Raw genomic sequence first — 19,514 nt, 5'->3', positions numbered from 1 at the left:
GTGTGTCACTATTACACGTAGCCGTGTCACTATTACACGTAGCCATGTATCACTATTACACGTAGCCATGTATCACTATTACACGTAGCCATGTATCACTATTACACGTAGCCACGTATCACTATTACACGTAGCCGTGTGTCACTATTACACGTAGCCGTGTGTCACTATTACACGGAGCCATGTGTCACTATTACACGTAGCCATGTGTCACTATTACACGTAGCCATGTATCACTATTACACGTAGCCATGTGTCACTATTACACGTAGTATCACTATTACACGTAGTATCACTATTACACGTAGCCATGTGTCACTATTACACGTAGCCATGTATCACTATTACACGTAGCCATGTGTCACTATTACACGGAGCCATGTGTCACTATTACACGGAGCCATGTGTCACTATTACACTTAGCCATGTGTCACTATTACACGTAGTATCACTATTACACGTAGTATCACTATTACACGTAGCCATGTATCACTATTACACGTAGCCATGTATCACTATTACACGTAGCCATGTATCACTATTACACGTAGCCATGTATCACTATTACACGTAGCCATGTATCACTATTACACAGAGCCATGTATCACTATTACACGTAGCCATGTATCACTATTACACGTAGCCATGTGTCACTATTACACGTAGCCATGTATCACTATTACACGTAGTATCACTATTACACGTAGCCATGTATCACTATTACAGGTAGCCATGTGTCACTATTACACAGAGCCATGTATCACTATTACACGTAGCCATGTATCACTATTACACGTAGCCATGTATCACTATTACACGTAGTATCACTATTACACGTAGCCATGTATCACTATTACACGTAGCCATGTATCACTACTACACTATGTATCACGATACACATAGCCATGTGCGGTCAGTTTCCGATGATTTTAGGTCAGGACCAAAAGACACGATCAGCCAATTATTGCTTCGTTTAATAGGGCCCTAATTCTGATCCGGCCATAAAAAGACAATGGGATTAGAATACAGCCCAGTAGTGACCGCCATAACTCATATTGGGGTTAACCCTTTGCAGCATGATCACAGGGGATTCCTCGCCTTAATCAGATGACCTAATAGTGTGTAAGCTGATGTATGTGAGCAGGGCCCTCACTCCTCATGGATGGCTGATAGTTATATGTAGATCTCTGTGATGGCTGATATGTGTCTATGTCCCCCCAGGATTGTACAGCACTGCCGAATCTATTGGCGCTATAGAAATAACAAAGACGGAAAGCACCAATTCTAGGGATTTTATTTCCATCACTCTTATCCTTATATGTTACATGGAATCTGTCAGCTGTATTACTGTAAGAGCAGCGGGCAGCATTATACATATATGTTACATGGAATCTGTCAGCTGTATTACTGTAAGAGCAGCGGGCAGCATTATACATATATGTTACATGGAATCTGTCAGCTGTATTACTGTAAGAGCAGCGGGCAGCATTATACATATATGTTACATGGAATCAGTCAGCTGTATTACTGTAAGAGCTGCGGGCAGCATTATACATATATGTTACATGGAATCTGTCAGCTGTGTTACTGTAAGAGCTGCGGGCAGCATTATACATATATGTTACATGGAATCAGTCAGCTGTATTACTGTAAGAGCAGCGGGCAGCATTATACATATATGTTACATGGAATCTGTCAGCTGTGTTACTGTAAGAGCAGCGGGCAGCATTATATACAGTATATATGTTACATGGAATCTGTCAGCTGTATTACTGTAAGAGCTGCGGGCAGCATTATACATATATGTTACATGGAATCTGTCAGCTGTATTACTGTAAGAGCTGCGGGCAGCATTATACATATATGTTACATGGAATCTGTCAGCTGTATTACTGTAAGAGCTGCGGGCAGCATTATACATATATGTTACATGGAATCTGTCAGCTGTATTACTGTAAGAGCTGCGGGCAGCATTATACATATATGTTACATGGAATCAATCAGCTGTATTACTGTAAGAGCTGCGGGCAGCATTATATACAGTATATATGTTACATGGAATCTATCAGCTGTATTACTGTAAGAGCTGCGGGCAGCATTATACATATATGTTACATGGAATCTGTCAGCTGTATTACTGTAAGAGCAGCGGGCAGCATTATACATATATGTTACATGGAATCTGTCAGCTGTATTACTGTAAGAGCTGCGGGCAGCATTATACATATATGTTACATGGAATCTGTCAGCTGTATTACTGTAAGAGCTGCGGGCAGCATTATACATATATGTTACATGGAATCTGTCAGCTGTATTACTGTAAGAGCTGCGGGCAGCATTATACATATATGTTACATGGAATCTGTCAGCTGTATTACTGTAAGAGCTGCGGGCAGCATTATACATTTATGTTACATGGATGATGATTACAGTCACACTTTTACATGTTACACAGAATCTGTCAGCTTATGTTTTGTTATAAGGCTCCTGATCACCCCTGGACATTCATTTCTGATTATACAAAGTTCCCGCCCAGCTGATTCTTCAGTGGAAATTACAGATAGTCAAAGAACTATTAAAATGGGGGGAGGGGGCAATACAATGAAATAACAAGCATCTTTTCTAGTTGCCACAACGGAGCATTGTCCCCAGTCACAGAGAAGGAGGCCATCAGACTACAAATACTTTCTCCTCACTGCATTCTCCCCATATCTTCATGGCGACATTTTTAGTGTCACGGCTGTAAGAGGAACCAAGATTCTTTGGTTTTCCAATACCTCAATCCCTCTCCATGGATCCCGCTCACAGAACTCCGTGGGTGTTCTGCAGATTTAGAACTTTACAAAAAAAATAAAAGTCTTCTTCCCACATTCTGAACACAAAGTCTAATTCCTTGTGTGAATTTTCTCATGTATTACAAGATTTGATAGGTTCATAAAACATATCCCACATTCTGAACATGCATATGGCTTTTCTGTTGTGTGACTTCTTTCATGCATAGCGAGACTGGATTGACTTGTAAAAGATTCCCCACATTCTGAACACGAATAATGCTTTTCTTCTGTGTGGCTTTTTTCATCTCTAACAAGATTGGATTTTTCTGTAAAACCTTTCCCACATTCTGAGCATGGATATGGTTTTTGTCCTGTGTGAATTCTCTTATGTATAACAAGAATTGAATTTCTCGTAAAACATTTTCCACATTCTGAGCATGAATACGGCTTCTTTCCTGTGTGATGTCTCTCATGTTTAACTAGATCTGATTTATATGAAAAACATTTTCCACATTCTGAACATGAATATGGTTTCTCTCCTGTGTGAATCCTTTCATGTTGAACAAGAGTTGCTTTACTTGTAAAGCGTTTCCCACATTCCGAACATGGATATGGCTTCTCTCCTGTGTGAATCCTTTCATGTATAATAAGATGTGCTTTACTTGTAAAACTTTTTCCACACTCTAAACATGAATAAGGATTCTCTCCAGTGTGACTTCTTGCATGTATAACAAGATGCGATTTGACTGAGAAACATTTATCACACTCTGGACAAGAGTACGGCTTTTCTCCTGTGTGACTTCTTTTATGTATAACAAGGTGGGATTTGCTTGAAAAACATTTTCCACATTCTGAACAAGAGTAAGGCTTGCCTGCTTTGTGATTTCTCATATGAGTTACAAGATATGAATTGTCTTTAAAGCATTTCCCACATTCTGAACATCTGTATGGCTTTTCTCCAGTGTGAATTCTCTCATGTATAACAAGATGAGATTATTTGTAAAACATTTCCCACATTCTGAACATCTGTATGGCTTTTCTCCAGTGTGAATTCTCTCATGTCTAACAAGACTTGGTTTAGTTGTAAAGGATTTCCCACATTCTGAACATGAATAAGGCTTCTCCCCTGTGTGAATTCGTGCATGTATAACAAGATATGATTTATCTATAAAACATTTCCCACATTCTGAACATGAATATGGTTTCTCTCCTGTGTGAATTCTCTCATGTAAAACAAGATGTGCTTTAGTTGTAAAACATTTCCCACATTCTGAACATGAATATGGCTTCTCCACTGTATGAATTCTTTTATGTCTAATAAGCCCCGATTTATTTGAGAAACATTTCCCACAATCTGAACAAGAATGCAGCTTCTCCCCTGTAAAAGATTCATCTGTAAAACATTTTCTACTTTCTGAAAATGAATATAGTTTCTCTCCTGTGTGTCTATTTTTGTGTTTTAAAAGATCTGATCTTTCGGAAAACTGTTTTCCACATTCACCACAGTGATATCTAGTTCCCGCTTCCTTCTCTGTCCCTGTGGTCGCAGTGTGTGAGCGGTCAGGAGAAGGTTCCTCATGGTCAGGAGGATTATATGATAGATCTGTAGTGTGACGTCCTGGATGTACAGTAAGGGGGAGGAGGGCTTCTCCTGAGGAGCGCTGCTCCGCACCGCCAGCTTCTTCCTTATAATTCAGCAGTAACACAATGTTCTCCTCAGAGATATTACCAGAATTTTCTGTTTGGACAAAAAAATGATAGTTTGTACTTTTCATCAAGCCGCTCAAGTAGAAAAATTATAACATGAATATTTAGCTGGAAACGGGGGTATATTATAGGGGAGAATGGGGCGGAGCAGGTGGATTCCTCTCTGTCATCATGAGGCTGTTTCTGGGAGCAAATTGAAGCACAATATTTCTTCCTGTATATTTACTTCTCCATTAGTAAAAAGCAGAAGAGGAGATCCTGCTCCCCTATATCTCTATAGCACACCCTCAGAGGAGAGGAGATCCTGCTCCCCTATATCTCTATAGCACACCCTCAGAGGAGAGGAGATCCTGCTCCCCTATATCTCTATAGCACACCCTCAGAGGAGAGGAGATCCTGCTCCCCTATATCTCTATAGCACACCCTCAGAGGAGAGGAGAGCCTGCTCCCCTATATCTCTATAGCACACCCTCAGAGGAGAGGAGATCCTGCTCCCCTATATCTCTATAGCACACCCTCAGAAAAGAGGAGAGCCTGCTCCCCTATATCTCTATAGCACACCCTCAGAGGAGAGGAGATCCTGCTCCTTTATATCTCTATAGCACACCCTCAGAGGAGAGGAGATCCTGCTCCCCTATATCTCTATAGCACACCCTCAGAAGAGAGGAGATCCTGCTCCCCTATATCTCTAAAGCATACCCTCAGAGGAGAGGAGATCCTGCTCCCCTATATCTCTATAGCATACCCTCAGAGGAGAGGAGATCCTGCTCCCCTATATCTCTATAGCACACCCTCGGAAGAGAGGAGATCCTGCCCCCCTATATCTCTATAGCACACCCTCAGAGGAGAGGAGATCCTGCTCCCCTATATCTCTATAGCACACCCTCAGAAGAGAGGAGATCCTGCTCCCCTATATCTCTATAGCACACCCTCAGAGGAGAGGAGATCCTGCTCCCCTATATCTCTATAGCATACCCTCAGAGGAGAGGAGATCCTGCTCCCCTATATCTCTATAGCACACCCTCAGAGGAGAGGAGATCCTGCTCCCCTATATCTCTATAGCACACCCTCAGAAGAGAGGAGATCCTGCTCCCCTATATCTCTATAGCACACCCTCAGAGGAGAGGAGATCCTGCTCCCTATATCTCTATAGCATACCCTCAGAGGAGAGGAGATCCTGCTCCCCTATATCTCTATAGCATACCCTCAGAGGAGAGGAGATCCTGCTCCCCTATATCTCTATAGCATACCCTCAGAGGAGAGGAGATCCTGCTCCCCTATATCTCTATAGCATACCCTCAGAGGAGAGGAGATCCTGCTCCCCTATATCTCTATAGCACACCCTCAGAAGAGAGGAGATCCTGCTCCCCTATATCTCTATAGCACACCCTCAGAGGAGAGGAGATCCTGCTCCCCTATATCTCTATAGCACACCCTCAGAGGAGAGGAGATCCTGCTCCCCTATATCTCTATAGCATACCCTCAGAGGAGAGGAGATCCTGCTCCCCTATATCTCTATAGCACACCCTCAGAGGAGAGGAGATCCTGCTCCCCTATATCTCTATAGCACACCCTCAGAAGAGAGGAGATCCTGCTCCCCTATAGCTCTATAGCATACCCTCAGAAGAGAGGAGTTCCTGCTCCCCTATAGCTCTATAGCACACCCTCAGAGGAGAGGAGTTCCTGCTCCCCTATAGCTCTATAGCATACCCTCAGAGGAGATCCTGCTGCCCTATATCTCACACCATGGGGCACCAGGAGGCGGCTTCTGAGGGATTACATAGCAATAAAGGTGTAATCTGAGATCCTAGAGGATATAGGGGGATGAGGAGTGTGATATACCCCTGCTCCATCCATTCTCTCCCCCATACCTGGTATAGCAGCTGCCGGCATCTCCTCCTCCTTCACCTCACTCATACACGGGGGATCGCCCCTCATCCTCTCTTCTTCTGCTTCATCCTTCACTTTAATATTGTGGTTTCCCTCTGGACAGTCCTGGGAATACAGAGGACGGGGACATCTCTCTGGTGGATTCCTGTCACTGCCTCCATCTGTAGGGAACACACAGGGAGCCAATCCATTATACACTGCTACATGTCATCAGGAGGAGGAGGATGGGGGGGGGGGGGGGGGGAGGAGGAGGATGGGGGGGAGGAGGAGGATGGGAGGAGGAGGATGAGGATGGGGAGGAGGAGGATCTAGGGCAGTCATGTCAAACTCTGGCCCGTGATGCCATTATTTTTAGCCCGCCAGGCAATTTAGAGTTTTAATTACATCTGGCCGGCCATGGCTACTATATAAGACTATGGGGGAGGGAGGGATGGCTACTATATAAGAGACTATGGGGGAGGGAGGGATGGCTACTATATAAGACTATGGGGAGGGCTGGCTACTATATAAGAGACTATGGGGGCTGGCTACTATATAAGAGACTATGGGGAGGGCTGGCTACTATATAAGACTATGGGGAGGGCTGGCTACTATATAAGAGACTATGGGGGAGGGCTGGCTACTATATAAGACTATGGGGGCGGGCTGACTACTATATAAGAGACTATGGGGGCTGGCTACTATATAAGAGACTATGGGAAGGGCTGGCTACTATATAAGAGACTATGGGGGAGGGCTGGCTACTATATAAGACTATGGGGAAGGCTGGCTACTATATAAGAGACTATGGGGGCGGGCTGGCTACTATATAAGAGACTATGGGGGAGGGCTGGCTACTATATAAGAGACTATGGGGGAGGGCTGGCTACTATATATGAGACTATGGGGGGAGGGCTGGCTACTATATATGAGACTATGGGGGAGGGCTGGCTACTATATAAGACTATGGGGGAGGGCTGGCTACTACATAAGAGACTATGGGGGAGGGCTGGCTACTACATAAGAGACTATAGGGGAGGGCTGGCTACTATATAAGACTATGGGGGAGGGCTGGCTACTATATAAGAGACTATGGGGGCTGGCTACTATATATGAGACTATGGGGGCTGGCTACTATATAAGAGACTATGGGGGAGGGCTGGCTACTATATAAGACTATGGGGAGGGCTGGCTACTATATAAGACTATGGGGGAGGGCTGGCTACTATATAAGACTATGGGGGAGGGCTGACTACTATATAAGACTATGGGGGAGGGCTGGCTACTATAAAAGAGACTATTAGGGAGGGCTGGCTACTATAAAAGACTATGGGGGAGGGCTGGCTACTATATAAGAGACTATGGGGGCGGGCTGGCTACTATATAAGAGACTATGGGGGAGGGCTGGCTACTATATAAGACTATGGGGGAGGGCTGGCTACTATATAAGACTATGGGGGAGGGCTGGCTACTATATAAGACTATGGTGGAGGGCTGGCTACTATATAAGAGACTATGGGGAAGTGCTGGCTACTATATAAGAGACTATGGGGGAGGGCTGGCTACTATATAAGACTATGGGGGAGGGCTGACTACTATATAAGACTATGGTGGAGGGCTGGCTACTATATAAGAGACTATGGGGGAGGGCTGGCTACTATATAAGAGACTATGGGGGAGGGCTGGCTACTATATAGCAGACTATGGGGAAGGGCTGGTTACTATATAAGAGACTATGGGAGGGCTGGCTACTATATATGTGACTATGGGGAGGGCTGGCTACTATATAAGAGACTATGGGGAAGGGAGGGATGGCTACTATATAAGAGACTATGGGGAAGGGAGGGATGGCTACTATATAAGAGACTATGGGGGAGGGCGGGATGGCTACTATATAAGAGACTATGGGGGAGGGAGGGATGGCTACTATATAAGAGACTATGGGGGAGGGAGGGATGGCTACTATATAAGAGACTATGGGGGAGGGCTGGCTACTATATAAGAGACTATGGGGGAGGGCTGGCTACTATATAAGAGACTATGGGGAGGGCTGGCTACTATATAAGAGACTATGGGGAGGGCTGACTACTATATAAGAGACTATGGGGGAGGGCTGGCTACTATATAAGAGACTATGGGGGAGGGCTGACTACTATATGAGACTATGGGGGAGGGCTGGATACTATATAAGAGACTATGAGGGAGGGCTGACTACTATATAAGAGACTATGGGGGAGGGTTGACTACTATATAAGACTATGGGGAGGGCTGGCTACTATATGAGACTATGGGGGAGGGCTGACTACTATATGAGACTATGGGGGAGGGCTGGCTACTATATAAGAGACTATGGGGGAGGGCTGGCTACTATATAAGAGACTATGGGGGAGGGCTGGCTACTATATAAGACTATGGGGGAGGGCTGGCTACTATATAAGAGACTATGGGGGAGGGCTGGCTACTATATAAGACTATGGGGAGGGCTGGCTACTATATAAGAGACTGATGTCATGTCATTTACCATAGTGCACGGGGCTGGGAGAAGCACACCACTGACAGTGCCAGCATCGCCTAATTAGCGCTTCAATAATTATCATGGTTGGCTCGTTACTTTGTCCAATTTTTTAATTTTGGCCCCCTGTGTATTTGAATTTGACCCCCCTGATCTAGTGGAACCTTTTTCAACCAATAAGAGTCTCCCAATCCTCACACTGGTGATCGGTCAGGAAATCTGCCTCCTCCTCTTCTTTAACCTCAACCTTAATATTGATAAGTTCTTCATCCTAAACAGAGAAGGAATAAACATGAAATCAACTTTGTTTATCACTTTATGGTTCTATATAGTGGAGACTGTAGCGCCACCTACCTGCTGACTGTCTGCTGGGACATTTCCCTCCCCCCAGCGGGGGGCGCTATAGAGATATAGTGCTATAGCCTCAGCCTCATCTACCTGCTGATTGTCTGCTGGGACATTTCCCTCTGGACAGTCCTGGGAATACAGAGGACGGGGACACCTCTCTGGTGGATTCCTGTCACTGCCTCCATCTGTAGGGAACACACAGGGTCTGAATACATTTAGATTAACAATTCACTAGAAATGAGGAAATCTGATAAATTGGCCAATGGTTTCACTTTCGATACTGTTGCAGATTCGGGGACCTCCAACCCCGCACCTGCCCCATCCAGGAGGCCGCACCTGCCCCATCCAGGAGGCCGCACCTGCCCCATCCAGGAGGCCGCACCTGCCCCAGCCCCATCCAGGAGGCCGCACCTGCCCCAGCCCCATCCAGGAGGCCGCACCTGCCCCATATCCAGGAGGCGGCACCTGCCCCAGCCCCATCCAGGAGGCCGCACCTGCCCCAGCCCCATCCAGGAGGCCGCACCTGCCCCAGCCCCATCCAGGAGGCCGCACCTGCCCCAGCCCCATCCAGGAGGCCGCACCTGCCCCAGCCCCATCCAGGAGGCCGCACCTGCCCCAGCCCCATCCAGGAGGCCGCACCTGCCCCAGCCCCATCCAGGAGGCCGCACCTGCCCCAGCCCCATCCAGGAGGCCGCACCTGCCCCAGCCCCATCCAGGAGGCCGCACCTGCCCCATCCCCATCCAGGAGGCCGCACCTGCCCCATCCAGGAGGCCGCACCTGCCCCATCCAGGAGGCCGCCCCTGCCCCATCCAGGAGGCCGCACCTGCCCCATCCAGGAGGCCGCACCTGCCCCATCCAGGAGGCCGCACCCTCATTCTCTGAAGACCCTAAGAATTACTTTTCTCTTCTCCTCCTCACACTGGGTGGCTGACAATTTACATTTACTCCACTGTATCATGTGTCTCTAATAGTGATGTAATATGGAGGGTGAGAGGCCTGAAGAACATGTAATAACACATCTTATCCTCTACACGGAGGAAGCATAAAACACCAAGAAAAATGTATCCAGTGCTCAAATGACCCCTGTAGCAAGAATAAGGGTAAAAACTCCATGTGGGGGATAGACAGCAGGCATCTAATCCTCCTCCAAGCCTGCCTGTAAACAACGCACCAGGTCCGAGGTAGAGGATGAACTCAATTCATTTATTCATTCCCCAACGCGTTTCACTGGTGAGCGACCACCTCTCTGAAGCCAGATACATGAAGTCCACATCCGTACAGGTATTTATATAAAAACATGAAGTGTCCCCTCCTGTGTGCCATGCATCAACTGCAACAGGACTGGGGCTCACCCCCACCCCGTACCCTGAAACGCGGTGGAACTGGGGCTCGTCCCTCCATGCTTCTGGAATTGTGCATCGCATGAGGTCCACTGCCACTCCACAAAGGTGTCACGCACCACATGCTCCACCCTGGAGTGCATAGGAGTCATCTACATCATCTGCATCCCACCTTGTAACATATCAGATTCAAAATGCACCGCAGTAAGAAGCAGCTATGTGGAACGCATATCACATGCTCCGCAGCCACATGAACTCAGAGACCCACACAGGGAGAAGAGAATTAGAGCATACAATACATCATACATGGGAAGTAGATAACCTATCCATATAGTCAGACTGCCTGCCCACGGCTAATCACGTAGCTGGCTTCAGAGAGGCAGTCGCTTAGCACTGAAACGCGTCGCCGGATGAATAAATGAGTTGAGTTCATCCTCTGCCCTTGTGCCTTGTTTACAGACAGGCTTGGAGGGGGATTAGATGCCAGTTGTCTATCCCCCATATGGAGTAAGTGATCTTTTTACCCTCAAATGGGCTGATGAGGAATCGGAGGTTTTCTATTACATCCCAGGATATAGTGAGCTCAGAGTCTGGATACTTGTCTCTGGATCTCTCCTCCATAATCCACAGATCAATAGATGGAATAATGGCTGGAGATAATCAGTAACAGGCATTTGTGGCCCCGCTAAACTGCAGAACCTGCCTCAGGCTACACATGGAGGTGGAGTTCTTCAGATCTCCACCCTGATGCAAGATACATGAGCTATACACCAGATGCTCCACATGGCCCATAGTACAGGTCAGTAATATATGGGAAAGACTGCGCCCCCATGTGGTGAGGTATTAGCAGTAAGATCTATACACACCTCTCCTCTTACCTTGTGATGTGAGCCGGGGCGGCTGATCCTCCATCATGAGCGGCTGCTCCCCCCGGTACAGATCCTTGTGTCCTTCTACATACTCCCACTCCTCCATGGAGAAATAGACGGCCACATCCTGACACCTTATAGGAACCTGACACACACACAATGATACAGACAAAGAGTATTCACGAATGTCAGAGAAACAGAAAAGTATCACAATACAGAGAGAGTAACATCCCTCCTCCTGTAAGCTTACCTTACTGCTGGGGGGGGGGGGGGTCACACACTGATAGTAACACAATGTAACATCCCTCCTCCTGTAAGCTTACCTTACTGCTGGGTCACACTGATAGTAACACAATGTAACATCCCTCCTCCTGTAAGCTTACCTTACTGCTGGGGTCACACTGATAGTAACACAATGTAACACCCCTCCTCCTGTAAGCTTACCTTACTGCTGGGGTCACACACTGATAGTAACACAATGTAACACCCCTCCTCCTGTAAGCTTACCTTACTGCTGAGGGGTCACACTGATAGTAACACAATGTAACATCCCTCCTCCTGTAAGCTTACCTTACTGCTGGGGTCACACACTGATAGTAACACAATGTAACATCCCTCCTCCTGTAAGCTTACCTTACTGCTGAGGGGTCACACTGATAGTAACACAATGTAACATCCCTCCTCCTGTAAGCTTACCTTACTGCTGGGGTCACACACTGATAGTAACACAATATAACACCCCTCCTCCTGTAAGCTTACCTTACTGCTGGGGTCACATACTGATAGTAACACAATGTAACATCCCTCCTCCTGTAAGCTTACCTTACTGCTGGGGGGTCACACACTGATAGTAACACAATGTAACACCCCTCCTCCTGTAAGCTTACCTTACTGCTGGGGGGTCACACTGATAGTAACACAATGTAACATCCCTCCTCCTGTAAGCTTACCTTACTGCTGGGGGGGGTCACACTGATAGTAACACAATGTAACACCCCTCCTCCTGTAAGCTTACCTTACTGCTGGGGTCACACTGATAGTAACACAATGTAACATCCCTTCTCCTGTAAGCTTACCTTACTGCTGGGGTCACACACTGATAGTAACACAATGTAACATCCCTTCTCCTGTAAGCTTACCTTACTGCTGGGGGGGGGGGGGGGGGGGGGGGTCACACACTGATAGTAACACAATGTAACATCCCTCCTCCTGTAAGCTTACCTTACTGCTGGGTCACACTGATAGTAACACAATGTAACATCCCTCCTCCTGTAAGCTTACCTTACTGCTGGGGTCACACTGATAGTAACACAATGTAACATCCCTCCTCCTGTAAGCTTACCTTACTGCTGGGGTCACACACTGATAGTAACACAATGTAACATCCCTCCTCCTGTAAGCTTACCTTACTGCTGGGGTCACACTGATAATAACACAATGTAACACCCCTCCTCCTGTAAGCTTACCTTACTGCTGGGGTCACACTGATAGTAACACAATGTAACATCCCTCCTCCTGTAAGCTTACCTTACTGCTGGGGTCACACTGATAGTAACACAATGTAACATCCCTCCTCCTGTAAGCTTACCTTACTGCTGGGGGGGGTCACACACTGATAGTAACACAATGTAACATCCCTCCTCCTGTAAGCTTACCTTACTGCTGGGGGTCACACACTGATAGTAACACAATGTAACACCCCTCCTCCTGTAAGCTTACCTTACTGCTGGGGTCACACTGATAGTAACACAATGTAACACCCCTCCTCCTGTAAGCTTACCTTACTGCTGGGGGGTCACACTGATAGTAACACAATGTAACATCCCTCCTCCTGTAAGCTTACCTTACTGCTGGGGGGTCACACTGATAGTAACACAATGTAACATCCCTCCTCCTGTAAGCTTACCTTACTGCTGGGGGGGTCACACACTGATAGTAACACAATGTAACATCTCTCCTCCTGTAAGCTTACCTTACTGCTGGGGTCACACTGATAGTAACACAATGTAACACCCCTCCTCCTGTAAGCTTACCTTACTGCTGGGGGGTCACACTGATAGTAACACAATGTAACATCCCTCCTCCTGTAAGCTTACCTTACTGCTGGGGGGGTCACACACTGATAGTAACACAATGTAACATCTCTCCTCCTGTAAGCTTACCTTACTGCTGGGGTCACACTGATAGTAACACAATGTAACATCCCTCCTCCTGTAAGCTTACCTTACTGCTGGGGGGGGTCACACAGTGATAGTAACACAATGTAACATCCCTCCTCCTGTAAGCTTACCTTACTACTGGAGGGTCACACTGATAGTAACACAATGTAACATCCCTCCTCCTGTAAGCTTACCTTACTGCTGGGGGGGGGGGGTCACACACTGATAGTAACACAATGTAACATCCCTCCTCCTGTAAGCTTACCTTACTGCTGGGGTCACACACTGATAGTAACACAATGTAACATCCCTCCTCCTGTAAGCTTACCTTACTGCTGGGTCACACTGATAGTAACACAATGTAACGTCCCATCTCCTGTAAGCTTACCTTACTGCTAGGGGGGGGTCACACACTGATAGTAACACAATGTAACACCCCTCCTCCTGTAAGCTTACCTTACTGCTGGGGTCACACACTGATAGTAACACAATGTAACACCCCTCCTCCTGTAAGCTTACCTTACTGCTGGGGTCACACACTGATAGTAACACAATGTAACATCCCTCCTCCTGTAAGCTTACCTTACTGCTGGGGTCACACACTGATAGTAACACAATGTAACACCCCTCCTCCTGTAAGCTTACCTTACTGCTGGGGTCACACACTGATAGTAACACAATGTAACACCCCTCCTCCTGTAAGCTTACCTTACTGCTGGGGTCACACTGATAGTAACACAATGTAACACCCCTCCTCCTGTAAGCTTACCTTACTGCTGGGGTCACACACTGATAGTAACACAATGTAACATCCCTCCTCCTGTAAGCTTACCTTACTGCTGGGGGGTCACACTGATAGTAACACAATGTAACATCCCTCCTCCTGTAAGCTTACCTTACTGCTGGGGGTCACACTGATAGTAACACAATGTAACACCCCTCCTCCTGTAAGCTTACCTTACTGCTGGGGGGGTCACACTGATAGTAACACAATGTAACACCCCTCCTCCTGTAAGCTTACCTTACTGCTGGGGTCACACACTGATAGTAACACAATGTAACACCCCTCCTCCTGTAAGCTTACCTTACTGCTGGGGTCACACACTGATAGTAACACAATGTAACATCCCTCCTCCTGTAAGCTTACCTTACTGCTGGGGTCACACACTGATAGTAACACAATGTAACACCCCTCCTCCTGTAAGCTTACCTTACTGCTGGGGTCACACTGATAGTAACACAATGTAACATCCCTCCTCCTGTAAGCTTACCTTACTGCTGGGGTCACACACTGATAGTAACACAATGTAACACCCCTCCTCCTGTAAGCTTACCTTACTGCTGGGGTCACACACTGAGGAGCAGAGATCTCCACACACAACACAACAGCAGTGACTGCCCGACCAGGAGCTGCTCTGTATCTGGGAGATGCTGGAGGTGTAGGACCTGTGATGATGTCACAATCATGTGACCAGTACATGTGGGGGCGGAGCTCAGCAGTGCAGGAGAGAAGAGATGGTGGTGAAGGACCTGTGATCATGTGACAGGAGTGGGCGGGGCTCCCCACACACTGCACTGCCAGGACCTTATACCCTTCTATATGATGGAGAAGGACAGGAATGAGATCAGTAAGAGAATATTACACGTCACCTTGGAGATCATCCGCCTGCTGACCGGAGAGGTAACTTCTCTAGATTTCCACCATTGTTGTCTGGGCTCTTTGGCCCCTCCCTCCCTCCCCCGCTCTATGTTCTGGATCTGGTCTCCTCTCTGTAGGTGCGGTGGTCTCCAGCACTGACCCCAGTAGTCCAGATGTGTCTCCTCCTCCTCCTCACTAGAGCTCTATACAGGGGGACAATCTCCTCTTTGTAGTGAGGAGGAGGCAGGAATACTGGGCTCAGTCCCCTCATTGTCTCTCTCCATCCCCAGGATTACACCATAGTGAAGAAGACATGGGGGGAGGGTGTGGCCTTCCCCCAGGAGTCAGGAGGGCGGAGCAGGGCCCGGGGCCCCATCACGGAGCCTCCATCACTGATACATGAGCAGAAGATCCTAGAACTCACCCACAGGATGACTGAGCTGCTGACTGGAGAGGTGACACTGGGGAATGCTGGGAGATGATAGAGTAATCCAGGAGGCAGCAGGCTGGGGGGGATGACTGTGTGATCATTGTGTGTGTCAGGTTCCTATAAGGTGTCAGGATGTGGCCGTCTATTTCTCCATGGAGGAGTGGGAGTATGTAGAAGGACACAAGGATCTGTACCGGGGGGAGCAGCCGCTCATGATGGAGGATCAGCCGCCCGGCCTCACAGCACAAGGTAAGAGGAGACCTTCCTGATTCTAGAAAGCAGGGGGAGGGGCCCCTACATCCTCCTCCTCCTTCTCCTCCCATCTTCCTCCTCCTCCCATCCGTCTCCCATCTTCCTCCTCCTCCCATCCTCCTCCCATCCTCCTCCTCCATCTTCCTCCTCCTCCTCCCATCCTCCTCCTCCCATCCTTCCCCCCTATCCTCCTCCGCTCCTCCTCCCATCCTCCTCCCCCCATCCTCCCCCTCCCATCCTCCTCTGCTCCTCCTCCTCCCAGCCTCCTCCTGCTCCTCCTCCCCCCATCCTCCTCCTCCCCTCCTCCTCCCCCTCCCATCCTCCTCCTCCACTCCCATCCTCCTCGCCCTCCCATCCTCCTCCTCCTCCTCCCATCCTCCTCCCATCCTCCCCCCATCCTCCTCCTCCTCCCCCCCATCCTCCTCCTCCTCCTCCCCCCATCCTCCTCCTCCCCCCCTCCTCCTCCCCTCCTCCTCCTCCTGATGACCTGTAGCAGTGTATAATGGATTGGCTCCCTGTGTGTTCCCTACAGATGGAGGCAGTGACAGGAATCCACCAGAGAGGTGTCCCCGTCCTCTGTATTCCCAGGGACTGTCCAGAGGGAAATGTCCCAGCAGACAATCAGCAGGTAGATGAGGCTGATGCTCTAGCACTATATCTCTATAGCGCCCCCGGTGCTGGTGGTTGTTGCTCCTGCACTCATAGATGTGATGAGGCTGATAGATACATGTTGCTGGTTTCTTATGTTGATGTGTTAGATTTTCCCTCCTGTCTGCTGGATTGTACTGAATTGTTCTATATGTCCCATCAGGGGGGAGATCAGGTGACTAATATTAAAGTGGAGGATGAAGCAGAAGAAGAGAGGATGAGGGGCGATCCCCCGTGTATGAGTGAGGTGAAGGAGGAGGAGGCGCCGGCAGCTGCTATACCAGGTATGGGAGGATGGAGTTATACAGGGATATAAGGGGGGGCTCCACCTTACAGCTACATTACAGTAACACCCCCCCCCTGTGTATATATGTATAGTGTAGTATAGTGAGGGGGGGGCACAGGGATATAAGGGGGGGCTCCACCTTACAGCTACATTACAGTAACACCCCCCCCCCCCTGTGTATATATGTATAGTGCAGTATAGTGAGGGGGGGGCACAGGGATATAAGGGGGGGCTCCACCTTACAGCTACATTACAGTAACCCCCCCCCTGTGTATATATGTATAGTGCAGTATAGTGAGGGGGGGGCAGGGATATAAGGGGGGGCTCCACCTTACAGCTACATTACAGTAACCCCCCCCCCTGTGTATATATGTATAGTGCAGTATAGTGAGGGGGGGGCACAGGGATATAAGGGGGGGCTCCACCTTACAGCTACATTACAGTAACACCCCCCCCCCCTGTGTATATATGTATAGTGCAGTATAGTGAGGGAGGGGGGGCAGGGATATAAGGGGGGGCTCCACCTTACAGCTACATTACAGTAACACCCCCCCTGTGTATATATGTATAGTGCAGTATAGTGAGGGGGGGGGGGCAGGGATATAAGGGGGGGCTCCACCTTACAGCTACATTACAGTAACACTCCCCCCCCCTGTGTATATATGTATAGTGCAGTATAGTGAGGGGGGGCAGGGATATAAGGGGGGGCTCCACCTTACAGCTACATTACAGTAACCCCCCCCCCTGTGTATATATGTATAGTGCAGTATAGTGAGGGGGGGGCAGGGATATAAGGGGGGGGCTCCACCTTACAGCTACATTACAGTAACCCCCCCCCCCCCCTGTGTATATATGTATAGTGCAGTATAGTGAGGGGGTAGGGATATAAGGGGGGCTCCACCTTACAGCTACATTACAGTAACCCCCCCCCGTGTATATATGTATAGTGCAGTATAGTGAGGGGGGGGGGGCACAGGGATATAAGGGGGGGCTCCACCTTACAGCTACATTACAGTAACCCCCCCCCTGTGTATATAGTATAGTGCAGTATAGTGAGGGGGGGCAGGGATATAAGGGGGGGCTCCACCTTACAGCTACATTACAGTAACCCCCCCCCCCCCCCCGTGTATATATGTATAGTGCAGTATAGTGAGGGGGGGCAGGGATATAAGGGGGGGCTCCACCTTACAGCTACATTACAGTAACACTCCCCCCCCCCCTGTGTATATATGTATAGTGCAGTATAGTGAGGGGGGGACACAGGGATATAAGGGGGGGCTCCACCTTACAGCTACATTACAGTAACACCCCCCCCCCCCTGTGTATATGTGTATAGTGCAGTATAGTGAGGGGTGGGTCACAGGGATATAAGGGGGGGCTCCACCTTACAGCTACATTACAGTAACACCCCCCCCCCTTGTGTATATATGGTATAGTGCGTATAGTGAGGGGGGGGGGCACAGGGATATAAGGGGGGGCTCCACCTTACAGCTACATTACAGTAGACAACCCCCCCCCCCGTGTATATATGTATAGTGCAGTATAGTGAGGGGGGGCAGGGATATAAGGGGGGGGCTCCACCTTACAGCTAAATTACAGTAACACCCCCCCCCCCCCCCGTGTATATATGTATAGTGCAGTATAGTGAGGGGGGGGCAGGGATATAAGGGGGGCTCCACCTTACAGCTACATTACAGTAACACCCCCCCCCCTGTGTATATATGTATAGTGCAGTATAGTGAGGGGGGGGCAGGGATATAAGGGGGGGCTCCACCTTACAGCTACATTACAGTAACCCCCCCCCCCTGTGTATATATGTATAGTGCAGTATAGTGAGGGGGGGCACAGGGATATAAGGGGGGGCTCCACCTTACAGCTACATTACAGTAACACCCCCCCCCCCCCCGTGTATATATGTATAGTGCAGTATAGTGAGGGGGGGCAGGGATATAAGGGGGGGGCTCCACCTTACAGCTACATTACAGTAACACCCCCCCCCCCCTGTGTATATATGTATAGTGCAGTATAGTGAGGGGGGGTCACAGGGATATAAGGGGGGGCTCCACCTTACAGCTACATTACAGTAACCCCCCCCCTGTGTATATATGTATAGTGCAGTATAGTGAGGGGGGGGCACAGGGATATAAGGGGGGGGCTCCACCTTACAGCTACATTACAGTAACCCCCCCTGTGTATATATGTATAGTGCAGTATAGTGAGGGGGGGGCAGGGATATAAGGGGGGGCTCCAACTTACAGCTACATACAGTAACACTCCCCCCTGTGATATATTGTATAGTGCGGTATAGTGAGGGGGGGGCACAGGGATATAAGGGGGGGCTCCACCTTACAGCTACATTACAGTAACACCCCCCCCCTGTGTATATATGTATAGTGCAGTATAGTGAGGGGGGGGCACAGGGATATAAGGGGGGGCTCCACCTTACAGCTACATTACAGTAACACCCCCCCCCCCTGTGTATATATGTATAGGGAGGGGGGGCAGGGATATAAGGGGGGGCTCCACCTTACAGCTACATTACAGTACCCCCCCCCTGTGTATATATGTATAGTGCAGTATAGTGAGGGGGTGCAGGGATATAAGGGGGGCTCCACCTTACAGCTACATTACAGTAAACACCCCCCCCCCCCTGTGTATATATGTATAGTGCAGTATGTGA

At 48.6% G+C, this 19,514-nt stretch overlaps 1 protein-coding gene and 1 pseudogene across 1 annotated transcript; one reads left to right on the top strand and one right to left on the bottom strand.

Annotated features, from left to right (window-relative positions):
- Positions 1-1,277: 1,277 nt before the first annotated feature.
- Positions 1,278-14,996, bottom strand: LOC138781180 (zinc finger protein 271-like; annotated as a pseudogene).
- An 89-nt stretch (positions 14,997-15,085) lies between these two features.
- LOC138781182 (gastrula zinc finger protein XlCGF66.1-like) lies at positions 15,086-16,832 on the top strand. The gene is made up of 5 exons (XM_069956778.1): positions 15,086-15,260; positions 15,509-15,673; positions 15,762-15,897; positions 16,433-16,528; positions 16,712-16,832. Exons 1-5 carry the CDS (start codon positions 15,180-15,182, stop codon positions 16,729-16,731), a joined length of 498 nt encoding a protein of 165 aa, XP_069812879.1. The 5' UTR covers positions 15,086-15,179; the 3' UTR covers positions 16,732-16,832.
- Positions 16,833-19,514: the final 2,682 nt, after the last annotated feature.

The sequence above is a fragment of the Dendropsophus ebraccatus genome, unplaced genomic scaffold, assembly GCF_027789765.1.
Source record: "Dendropsophus ebraccatus isolate aDenEbr1 unplaced genomic scaffold, aDenEbr1.pat pat_scaffold_962_ctg1, whole genome shotgun sequence".
NCBI lineage: Eukaryota > Metazoa > Chordata > Amphibia > Anura > Hylidae > Dendropsophus > Dendropsophus ebraccatus.
The sequence above is the reverse complement of the archived record's forward strand: the minus strand, read 5'-3'. Positions and strand labels throughout refer to the sequence as shown.

What these genes read in the sequence shown, in the direction of transcription:
- LOC138781182 (XM_069956778.1), top strand. Translation starts at nt 15,180, where the DNA reads ATGATGGAGAAGGACAGGAATGAGATCAGTAAGAGAATATTACACGTC. An exon ending in TCCGCCTGCTGACCGGAGAG is followed by an intron (nt 15,261 to 15,508) that starts GTAACTTCTCTA and finishes CTCCATCCCCAG; the next exon opens with GATTACACCATAGTGAAGAA. An exon ending in CTGAGCTGCTGACTGGAGAG is followed by an intron (nt 15,674 to 15,761) that starts GTGACACTGGGG and finishes TGTGTGTGTCAG; the next exon opens with GTTCCTATAAGGTGTCAGGA.